The sequence below is a fragment of the Sebastes fasciatus genome, chromosome 2 (genome assembly GCF_043250625.1).
Source record: "Sebastes fasciatus isolate fSebFas1 chromosome 2, fSebFas1.pri, whole genome shotgun sequence".
Lineage (NCBI taxonomy): Eukaryota > Metazoa > Chordata > Actinopteri > Perciformes > Sebastidae > Sebastes > Sebastes fasciatus.
In genome coordinates this window covers 1,387,822-1,400,039 of record NC_133796.1, presented here as the reverse complement: position 1 = coordinate 1,400,039, position 12,218 = coordinate 1,387,822, and the positions used below count along the sequence as shown (strand labels likewise).

General features: G+C 39.7%; 1 protein-coding gene across 1 annotated transcript in view; it reads left to right on the top strand.

Annotated features, from left to right (window-relative positions):
• trpm1a (transient receptor potential cation channel, subfamily M, member 1a) overlaps positions 1 to 12,218 on the top strand; it is a 38,215-nt gene that overhangs the window by 14,528 nt on the left and 11,469 nt on the right. Inside the window, exons 8-17 of the mRNA XM_074657093.1 lie at positions 7 to 130; positions 4,388 to 4,460; positions 4,554 to 4,654; positions 5,483 to 5,650; positions 5,767 to 5,901; positions 7,220 to 7,270; positions 8,861 to 9,001; positions 10,480 to 10,509; positions 10,601 to 10,893; positions 12,028 to 12,218. The exon at positions 12,028 to 12,218 is cut by the window's right edge and continues 38 nt beyond it. Of these exons, the coding sequence (XP_074513194.1) occupies positions 7 to 130; positions 4,388 to 4,460; positions 4,554 to 4,654; positions 5,483 to 5,650; positions 5,767 to 5,901; positions 7,220 to 7,270; positions 8,861 to 9,001; positions 10,480 to 10,509; positions 10,601 to 10,893; positions 12,028 to 12,218 (1,307 nt within the window). The remainder of the gene's footprint in view (positions 1 to 6; positions 131 to 4,387; positions 4,461 to 4,553; positions 4,655 to 5,482; positions 5,651 to 5,766; positions 5,902 to 7,219; positions 7,271 to 8,860; positions 9,002 to 10,479; positions 10,510 to 10,600; positions 10,894 to 12,027) is intronic.

Genomic DNA, 12,218 nt, shown 5'->3' with positions numbered 1-12,218 from the left:
GTTCAGGTTGCTGAGCGACGGCGTCAAAGACCAGCTGCTGGTCACCATCCAGAAAACCTTCAACTACAGCCGCAGCCAGGCGCAGCAGATCTTCCTCATGGTGATGGAGTGCATGAAGAAGAGAGCTCTGGTAGGTCAGACGGACCGCTTCATTCAACCGCCATCTTCAAACCCGCGCAACAATAAAACCGCCGAGTTCATTCATCACTCGTCCTGTCGTCTGTGTGTCACATTCATCCTCATTCTCTGTCATGGTTTTCCTTCGAACACATTTATTTGTCGCAGGTCAGAGGTCACAGGTCAGAGGTCAGAGGTCGGGGTGGTTGGAGGGTGTGATTAGCTTTAAATCAAAGATAGTCAGAGGATATTTTACTGAAACTCTGTGTCACAGAAGCTCAGTAATGAAAACCCTTCAATCCCACTCCAACCCATAGACTGCATATAAAAGTGAACGTAGTCACCGTGATGTCCCCGTGATGTCATCGTGATGTCACCCATCGGTTTGAGGACTGTCATTTTGAAGCCTCGTCTTTGGCATTTTGGCCGTCGCCATCTTGGTTGTTGTTTTTTCTGGAACCTAAAGTGACCATGTTTGGAAACCCGGCGGAGGCAGCTGCTGTTACGATAAGTTAACCTTCTCCTTTACGTAAAAGTAGCATACTTCAACTTTATCTTATGAAGTTTACTTAAGTACACTTTATGTAGTAAATATACTAATGTCAATGTACTAGTAGTATACGTGTAAGTGTACTACTTCAATACTTCTTTGGACTAAATTGGTCCACTTTTTAGTTTATAAAAATACACTTTGAAGTGTAAGAACAATAAACTTTGTGCACACAACTAGTTTACATCTAAGTTGTATTTTGTACTGTAACTATACTATGAACAATACTCCAAGTGAACTTAAAGGTATACTGTTAGTTTAATAGGCTTATACTTGTAGCTCACTTTTTAGTTTATGAAAGTAGACTTTGTATACTTTAACCTGTAGTACTTAGCCAGTGATTTATGTATTACATAAAGAGACTTTTGTTATTTGACTTGATGTTTTGTGATGATAAAAAAATGTATTAATTTTTCTAACACGGTGAATCCAAAAATGTAGAAATTTCTTGATGAATTGAAGTAAATTCATCTCAAAACATTCGTTTCCAAACTCTCACACACTTTAATAGGCGACTCTATCCAACAGTGAGCACAACTACAAGCCTAGTTCACCTTTCTGTAGGCCTATACGGAAAGAATACTTCATTATACTTTTATTAAGATGCATCAAACAATCCGGAGGAATCAGGCCGAAGAATCAGCTTCATTCTGGTGTTGTGTACCCGGAATTAGCAGCTAACGCTAGCGCCAAACAGCAAGCTCGGTTTTCAAGGTGCATCTGTAATTCACATTACTGTGATATTAATCGGACACTAATTTTTTTTTTTTTTTAAAGTTATTTTTTGGGGGCATTTTTAAGCATTTATTGATAGGACAGTGGATAGAGTGTTGGAAAGGGGGAGACAGAGAAATGACATGCGGAAAGGACCACAGGCCGGATTTGAACCCGGGTCTACCGCTGCTAGGACTGAGCCTTGGTGTTACATGGGCGCTCGCTCTACCGACTGAGCTAACCAGCCGCCCCGGACACTAATTTTAAAGAGCAACAGTCGACTACTTCTGGAAGTACGTGGATTGGAACACACTCCAGCTCTATTTAACATCATAACTACGTCAACGAGCGCATCAGCAACGCCTCAATGGCGACATATGAATGTAGCTTTAGAGTCTTTTAATACGGTGGTTCCCGACCTACTGTCAGTGTGTTAAATGAGTAGTATTTTCTTTTTTATTAAATCAACATTCTTTATTTTCTTTTTTATTAAATCAACATTCTTTAATGAATATAACTCGTCAGTGTTGCCTCTCTCTGTGAAAATGTTGTTTTTGAAAGGCTAAACGCCAACAAATATGGATCAAAGCAGAATATTTCGTCAGATAAAAACTAGGGCTGTCAAAGATCAGGTGATAATAACGCATTAACGCTGAAGGGTAGGGACATGACGGCGATCAACCTTCATTTGTTAAGGTAGCGCGAACACTCACAGGCACAAAATAATTATTAGACGTGAATAAAACAAACGTTTAGACAACGAGAGATGAATGCGTACAAACTTGTCAAAATGAAAGTCCAAACATACGTCAGATTACATTGAAGTCTATGGGATCTTCCTATATGTGGCGGTCTGATGTCCGCTGGCCACACCAGAACCCCTGACAGACAGTATAAACCCTTTGACCCCAGATTAGATGGCAGCTCCCGTATGGGGGATATTTAGGCTTCACTTCGGTTCAGCGGGAGGAAGTGGAGACGCGTCGGTCATCTTTACATACAGTCTGTGATCTAAAGCAGCAGGCTGTAAAAGCAGCAGCAGGGTGGACCTGCCGACTGTGACATTAACATAATGACCACGGTTTTACCTTTGACCCCAAAACTACGCCGCTTAATGGAGATTGATCCGTTACCCTCCGCCATTTATTTAATCCCACAATCCTCTGCTTCTTCCTGAGGACAGCTGCAGCATTCAGATCAAAATCACATCAATTCACTTAAAATGATTTGTTGTCAGATTAAATGTTTCTGCACAGACCTGAAAGCAACACTGACTGTTCACTGGTCAGTACGTTGATATCACTCGATATCAACGTACTGACAGTAACTCGTCTGTTACTGAGTCAGAACGTCTGTGAAAAATAAGATAAGGTGATTCTTTATTGAGGGGAAACTAAGGAGCTGCAGCAGCATAAAGACAGAAAGAAGTAGAGATACTATAGAAAATAGAATAAATGAATTAATGAATAAATCATATGAATGAATAAATAAATAAATAATACAAATAAAACTAATAATAAAGATAATAATGGGTATATACAACTAGAATAAGAATAGAAGTAAAAGTAGAAACTCTATAAGAGCCGTTAAAGACACAGTTATCAGTGACAGTGGAAGTTAATAATCAGCGTACAATCCTTTGGTCTCTAATACACCTAATATTATAATACTGTAATAGTCCCAAAACTCCCAGTACTTCAATACTCTTAATTTGGGCTTTCAAAGTTAACACAAATTCGTTTTAACGGCACCAATTTCTTTAACGCATTAACGCAATTTTTGATTTATTTAGGTTGTAGCGGCTCAGTTTTAAAGCTAGAGTGAATAATACTGGTCGCCTGAAAATTGTCAGAAAAATGTCCAAAATCAAGTCCCAAAATGTCAGAAAAACTTCTAAAAAAAGTCTAAAAAATGTAAAAAAAAAAAAAAAAAAAAAGTCTGAAAAATGTCCGAAAACAACGTAGAAAAATGTAATTAAAAAAAAAAAAAAAGTCCCAAAATATCCGAAGAAATATCTAAAAAAAAGTCAAAAAAGTCCCAAAATATCTGAAAAACATCTTAAAAAAAGTCAGAAAAATGTCCAATAAAATGTCCGAAAAAAAGGCAGAAGAAAAGTCTGATCCTGGTATCATATGAAACTAGAAAACCTGATGACTCAATCGGTACCAACCATGTCAGACTAGCTGGTCATGAAGGAGGTTAAATAACGCTCCAAACTGACACAACATTTTTGTGAGGAAAACTGTCAGAAAAATGTCAGAAAAAATGTTTTAAAAAAGTCCAAAAAAATTAAGAAAAATGTTTAAAAATGTCCGAAAAAAGTCGGAAAATTGTCAGATAAAAAGTCCCCAAAATGTTTTAAAAAGTGAAAAAAAGTTAAAAAAAAAAGCAAGAATAATGTCCAATAAAAGTCAGAAGAAAGTCTGAAAAATACTAGCTTGTCATGAAGGAGGGTAAATAACACTTCGAAGTTACGCTAAATGTTGGAGAGGAAAAACTGTCATGTCCGTTTTCAAAGGGGTCCCTTGACCTCTGACCTCCAGATCAGTGAATGTAAATGGGTTCTATGGGTACCCACGAGTCTCCCCTTTACAGACATGCCCACTTTATGATAATCACATGCAGTTTGGGGCAAGTCATAGTCAAGTCAGCACACTGACACACTGACAGCTGTTGTTGCCTGTTGGGCTGCAGTTTGCCATGTTAGGATTGGAGCATATTGTTTTATGTTAAATGCAGTACCTGTGAGGGTTTCTGGATCAATATCTGTTATTGTTTTGTGTTGTTAATAGATTTACAATAATAAATATATACATACATTTACATAAAGCAGCATATTTGTCCACTCCCATGTTGATAAGAGGATTAAATACTGGAAAGGTTCATTTAGAACAGATGATGTTTGATTAATTGCAATTAAATATTTTAATTGATTGACAGCTCTAGATGACAGTGTAATGTGTGTTGTGTTGTGTTGTGTTGTGTGATGTGTGTTGTGTTGTGTAGATCACAGTGTTCAGGATGGGCTCAGAGGGACAGCAGGACATAGAGATGTCCATCCTGACGGCTCTGCTCAAAGGTAACAACACAACACTGTAATCATGTTAATCATAGGGTAATACTGATTAATGAGGTCAAAGGTCACCTGTGTTGTTTATTGGTGTGATTTCAGGTACGAATGCGTCGGCGTCTGATCAGCTGAGTTTGGCGCTGGCCTGGAACAGAGTGGACATCGCTCGCAGTCAGATCTTTGTGTACGGTCACCACTGGCCTGTGAGTTTACACGTGATTACATTTCATCTAGATGACATCATATCAATCACAAAAAAGTATAGTCTGTGTTCTTCTTATTGTAAACAAATCCCATGAAAAACTAATAATGAATTGATCCTCCTGAACGTTCTCACTCCCAGCTTGTCTAACACTGCCGAACCGGCAGCGTTATCTCCCAACCATGGGACCACTATTGGTGCCCCGTGTGAGGCTAAAAGTAACGTTGACTTATTTTGTCACGGGACTCGTCAGTATCGCACCCCTTGAGTCACATGAGTCGTTAGTATCATCAATCCCCTGAGACACGTGAGTTATTATTCAAATGAGTCATTAGTATCATCAGTCACGTGAGTCACTAGTATTGTCAGTCCCGTGAGTCACGTGACTCGTCAGTATAGTCAGTCGCTTGAGTCATGTGAGATGTTAGTATCGTCAGTCCCGTGAGTCAGTGAAGTTAACGTCAACCACGATTGTTTCCTAACCATAACTAAGTGGTCGTGTTGCCTAGACCTAACTTCCTGTGGAAACGGAAGTTTATTTTGAAAGCACTGACCAAGCGGCAGTATTTGATGAGCTGGGAGTGAGAACGTGTTGGTCCTGCTGCCACTAACACTCACTAGAGCACCAAATGTGGATTAATCCGCTGATGAAAAAAATCCCCAACACAGTCTCTGTTTCTTCCTGTTGGTTTGATGAAAACTACGGTGAGCAGCTGGATGAAAGTAAGGGAAGTAAGACGACCAGAAACCGTCTATCCCTCCGTTAACAGATCAGTTGTCCCACAGTTAAAGAAGCCAAACTGACTGTATGCTGCTGGTGTTTCTGCAGCCTGTGAGCTCTTCACCCACCGACCGGCCCAAAAGTCCGGTGGTCCAGCGACCGCCAGCGGGAGGAGGAGGGAAAGGGAAAGCCCGGGGGAAGAAAGGGAAAGGAGGCAAAACCAAACCTGAACCACCTGAGGAGACCGACCCCAGGAAACTGGAGCTGCTCAGCTGGGTCAGTCACTAACATCAGGATCCATGACATATATTCAGAGCCTCATAACTCAGACACCCCCGCTGGGACTGATGATGATGATGATGATGATGATGATGATGATGATGTTGCGACAGGTGAACTCTCTGGAGCAGGCCATGATGGACGCTCTGGTGTTGGACAGGGTGGACTTTGTCAAACTGCTGATCGAGAACGGAGTCAACATCCATCACTTCCTGACGATTCCTCGCCTGGAGGAGCTGTACAACACGGTGAGATGCACCTGAAGACACCACGTAGTCCTCAGTGTCCTCGGTGTCATCAGTGTCCTCAGTGTTATATATCACGAGAGATAATGTCCAGCTGGCGGGTCATTGTTGTGAAATAAACCCTGACAGGGCGTTGTGCATCGCCCAACAATGACCCGCTAGCTGTACATTATCACGTTTATAACACGGCTACTTACTGAAGGTTGAATATTTATCTGCACATCTGTACTGTAGCCTACAGCTGCTGATCGACTTACCTACTTTACAACACATCTGTATCATTTCACTTGATAATGAAGTTAATTGAATATGAATATTTCTTATTTTTGTTTTGTTAACGGTCCATTAAAACAAATTCGTATAGCTGATATTACCTTATTATATCAGAGTGATGTTTAAAAAAGCTTCTTTTATATGAACGGCGTTTCTCTTGTTTGTTGTGAAGACGAGTTATGAAACAAAAGCTTTGTGCTTTAACCTCCATATTCTCATCGACATGTTTATCTGCAGCTTAACATCCATCAGCGATGCTCTTCATCTTCTGTTATATCACCGCCGGCCTCTAATCTTTATCTGCGTGCCTCTAAAACCAGCTCTTAAAACATCATGTGAGTCACGTTATTGTCAGATTATAAAGAGAAGCTCTCTGCCGCCGTCTGTGTGTCACCACACGTATTATATTATTATTATTATTATTATTATAATGTTCACACACTCAATTCATCTGCTTGTGAAGTGCAACAAGTCCAATTAGAGCAAACACATGAATCAGTAATCACTGTAACAGCTGCAGCGTTAATCACACACAGTTCTAATATCACGGTTTAAGCACAATAATACTGCATTTATACACCTAGCACAAATATCGTCTATCAACTATCAATTTATACTTTCAATAATAAATAATGATCCAAAGCAATTTGTAATAAAAGAAGATTTTCATTGAAATAAACGTCTGTTATGAGTCATTACATCTGTCGGTGAAGGAGAGTAACACGATAGGGACTGATCCTAAAGTATTGTAATATTTATATATTTGCAGTATTACAAACTCTCTCTGTGGGGATATTCCTGAAAAAGAAGATGCTGTTTTACAGTTTTTTTTCTCCATTGCATACACACTTCAAAAAAATGGAACCGTGTTGAAATGAAATATTTATGAAAATATTTTCCTAAACCTTTCTTGATTTCACATTTGTCCCAGACGTTTCCAGGCCGGTTTTCCACGACCGTACGAACCCTGTTTTTGTTGTTGTTGTTGTTGTTGTTGTTGTTTACTCTTCATCCGTTTCCTGTTTGTTTTGCTGTTTGTGTCCTGTAGAAGTTGGGACCGGCCAACACACTGCACTTTGTGGTCAGAGACGTGAAAAAGGTGAGTTTTGTGTATTTAAACATCTTTAATCAAGAATAGCTCCACAACTAGAAGGTCTACCTGCATGATCGTGGTCTCTATGGATGGGTAAGACCTCAGAGAATTCATCCACAGTGTCAGTAACACTGTGACTCTTACTATGCCTGAGTAAACTGTGTTATGACAGTGGATAACACCATTATAGCAATGATGCTATGCACAGAGATGACCACTGAATTCATTCAGCAACTCCTCGACTACAACTGAGCCAAAGCAGATATAAATAACACAAAGCACATAGATTCTACAAAGGTTTTAGTCAGGATAGGACCAGGAGGACTCTCCATCTGGACCACTTGGATACCCAAAGTGTGCCAAATGTGGTTTTCTACCTCTTGAAAGAGAATCTGGCTCTAAGATACTCCTGATATCCACTACAGGAGGCTTCGTGCACACAGTGGAACCTATGGCCATGACATTCACCCTGTGCATCATCACATTCTACCATTGTGCATCATCACATTCTACCATTGTGTATCATCACATTCTACCATTGTGCATCATCACATTCTACATTGTGCATCATCACATTCTACCATTGTGCATCATCATATTCTACCATTGTGCCTCATCACATTCTACCATTGTGCATCATCACATTCTACCATTGTGCATCATCATATTCTACCATTGTGCCTCATCACATTCTACCATTGTGCATCATCATATTCTACCATTGTGCACAGTATAACATCAATAGAAAACAACTAAATTGTATAATTTAGACTCCAAATGGAGTAGTTTTATTTGAATAATGAAATATAATCAAGTAAACTTAGATAATAACAAATAAGATCAATAACAATGTAAATAAGATAACAAAAAATAATCCAACGTCAAGTATAAACATTCAATATAAAAATATTATAAAATAAAAATACAATCTGTCGTGTGTTGATTTTGTAACTAAATATATTGAAATCATTGTCCAAAAAACATTGTTTGGACCAAATCCACGCAGAGCGTTGTTTTAGTCGCGTTAAGGCCTCGACTTTTAGAGACTATTCAGAATAAAGACCAATACAGCATTTTATGAAGTTTTAAAGGCAGTGCTTTAACTCACAGCTCAGCTGAACCGGTACCGGGTCCGTCGGGTAAAAGAGGTTAAAGGATTTTGTTTGTCATCAAAGAAAGAAGCTGATTTAAAAAAATGTATTTCTGTAAGTCGACTTATAACAACCTGCAAACATCTCAGCCACACTGGAGGACACCAATCAATCAATCAGTCTATCAGTTCTGAATATCAGATGGATTTTATATTACATGACTGTTCCTTAAAAACAAACCTCCTTCCTTCAGGCTTATATTAACGCTTTGTTCCCCACAATAACAATAGTAATAATAATAGCATTAGTAATACTGACAGAGTTATCCAAATTTACGCCGTTTTCCCGTCATGTTACCCATTAACAATAATATAGTTATTCATAATCATTAAATAGATACTAATATAATAATTTCACTTGTGAGTAATTACAAATGTAATTAGTAATAAAGTATAATTTATTTATTAACTCGTCTCCTTCCTCTGTACAATCCTTTGTGTTCCAGGGTAATCTCCCTCCAGACTACCAGATCACGCTGATCGATATCGGCCTGGTGCTGGAGTTCCTGATGGGTGGAGCGTACCGCTGCTACTACACCAGGAAGAGCTTCAGGTCGCTGTACAACAACCTGTACGGCCTCAAGCGAGTGAGCAAACTGCCACTGAATGTCCACGTTAAAAAACTACAGCGTCAGGTTCAAAACAACAAAGTCCTGTTAAAAACGACAGCACCAAGTTAAAAAACTACAGCGTCAAGTTAAAAAACTACAGCATCATGTTCAAAAACTACAGCGTCATGTTCAAAAACTACAGAGTCAAGTTCAAAAACTACAACGTCACGTTAAAAAACTACAGCGTCAAGTTCAAAAACTACAATGTCCCGTTCAAAAACTACAGTCAAGTTAAAAAACTACAGCGTCAGGTTAAAAAACTACAGCGTCATGTTAAAAAACTACAGCGTCAAGTTCAAAAACTACAGCGTTAGGTTCAAAAACTACAATGTCCCGTTCAAAAACTACAGTCAAGTTAAAAAACTACAGCGTCAGGTTAAAAAACTACAGCGTCATGTTAAAAAACTACAGCGTCAAGTTCAAAAACTACAGCGTTAGGTTCAAAAACTACAATGTCCCGTTCAAAAACTACAGAGTCAAGTTAAAAAACTACAGCGTCAGGTTCAAAAACTACAGCGTCATGTTAAAAAACTACAGCGTCAAGTTCAAAAACTACAGCGTTAGGTTCAAAAACTACAATGTCCCGTTCAAAAACTACAGAGTCAAGTTAAAAAACTACAGCGTCAGGTTCAAAAACTACAGCGTCATGTTAAAAAACGACAGCGTCAAGTTCAAAAACTACAGAGTCAAGTTAAAAAACTACAGCGTCAGGTTCAAAAACTACAGCGTCATGTTAAAAAACGACAGCGTCAAGTTCAAAAACTACAGAGTCAAGTTAAAAAACTACAGCGTCAGGTTCAAAAACTACAGAGTCAAGTTAAAAAACTACAGCGTCAGGTTCAAAAACTACAGAGTCAAGTTAAAAAACTACAGCGTCAGGTTCAAAAACTACAACGTAACGTTAAAAAACAACAGCGTCACGTTAAAAAACTACAATGTCCCGTTCAAAAACTACAGAGTCAAGTTAAAAAACTACAGCGTCAGGTTCAAAAACTACAGCATCATGTTAAAAAACTACAGCGTCAACCTCAAAAACTACAGAGTCACTTTAAAAAACTACAGTGTAATGTTCAAAAACTACAGTGTCATGTTAAAAAACCACATCGTCAAGTTAAAAAACTACAGCATCACATTCAAAAACTACAGCGTCACATTCAAAAACTACAACGTTAAGTTAAAAAACTACAGCATCAGGTTCAAAAACCACAACGTTAAGTTAAAAAACTACAGCATCAGGTTAAAAAACTACAGCGTTGCGTTAAAAAACTAGTGTCACATTAAAAAAAACGACATCGTCACATTCAAAAAGTTGCTTTTTAAAGATCCTGGACATGAAGAATCAACTCAGTGATCATTCGAGCAACGATAGACGATTTAATTGACGTGTGTTTTTAAAAACGTATACAGTACATTTCTGGAATAGTAAACTGATCTTTTCATATTTTGTTTTACAGCCTAAAGCTCTGAAACTTCTTGGAATGGAGGTGTGTTATATCTATTTTAAATATTCCTGCTGTATATCTGATTGTGGACTCGGTGTCTGATGTGTGGACTCATGTGGACCGGTTCCTGCAGGACGACGAGCCCCGTCCGAAGGGTAAAGGAAAGAAGAACAAGAAGAAGGAGGAGGAGGTGGACATCGACGTGGACGACCCAGAGGTCAGCAGGTTTCAGTACCCGTTCCACGAGCTCATGGTGTGGGCCGTGCTGATGAAGCGCCAGAAGATGGCGCTGTTCCTGTGGCAGCGGGGGGAGGAGGCCATGGCCAAAGCGCTGGTGGCCTGTAAACTCTACAAGGCCATGGCCCACGAGTCGTCCCAGAGCGAGCTGGTGGACGACATCTACCAGGACCTGGAGAACAACTCCAAGTAAGTCCCACAGACCCAGAGACCAGGTCCTGTTCAGACCAGAGAGCCCCACATAGAAAGGGTTACCAACACATCTTATTTTCTGCCTGTGTTCTTTTGCTGTCATGTGATCATCAGCCAATCAGAGTTAAGAGTCAGAACAACATTCAACACAACATACTGATAAAACTATCACATCCTGTAAATAAGAACAAGTTATGTGGAGCGACACTGGAGCCTGAACTACAGCGTCACGTAAAAAACGACAGCGTCACGTTAAAGAACTACAGCATAACGTTAAAAAACGACAGCGTCACGTTAAAAAACTACAGCGTCATGTTCAAAAACTACAGCGTCACGTTTTAGAACTACAGCGTCACGTTAAAAAGCTACAGCGTCACATTTAAGAACTACAGCGTCACGTTAAAAAATTACAGCTTCACGTTCAAAAACTACAGCATCACGTTTAAGAACTACAGCGTCACGTTTAAGAACTACAGCGTCACGTTTAAGAACTACAGAGTCAAGTTCCAAAATTACAGCTTCACGTTCAAAAACTACAGCGCCACGTTAAAGAACTACAGCATAACGTTAAGAAACGACAGCGTCACGTTAAAAAACTACAATGTCATGTTCAAAAACTACAGCTTAACGTTTTAGAACTACAGCGTCACGTTAAAAAACTACAGCGTCACATTTAAGAACTACAGAGTCAAGTTCCAAAATTACAGCTTCACGTTCAAAAACGACAGCGTCACGTTTAAGAACTACAGTCACGTTCAAAAACTACAGCATCACGTTCAAAAATTACAGCATCACATTCAAAAACTACAGCATCACATTTAAGAACTACAGCATCACGTTCAACAAGTACAGCGTTATGTTTAAGAACAACAACGTCACGTTAAAAAACTACAGCGTTATGTTACTGCAGCACCACGTGAAGTCTGACAGTGTCGAGCTGAGTCTCACATGTCCTAACAAGGACACCGTACTGAGAATTGAGCCGTAGATTAGGACACGTTTTTAGATCACTAGCTGTAACACAGCTGACGTTGTGTTTCATATAAAGATGGTGAACGACTGACAGGAAGTGTTCGGTGTTCCGGCATCTAGTGATTGAACCTCACATCCGCTGCGTCTCTTCTGTTGCAGGGAGTTCGGCCAGCTGGCCTACGAGCTGTTGGATCAGTCGTACAAACACGACGAGCAGGTGGCGATGAAGCTGCTGACGTACGAGCTGAAGAACTGGAGTAACTCCACCTGTCTGAAGCTGGCGGTCGCCGCCAAACACAGAGACTTCATCGCACACACCTGCAGCCAGATGCTGCTGACGGACATGTGGA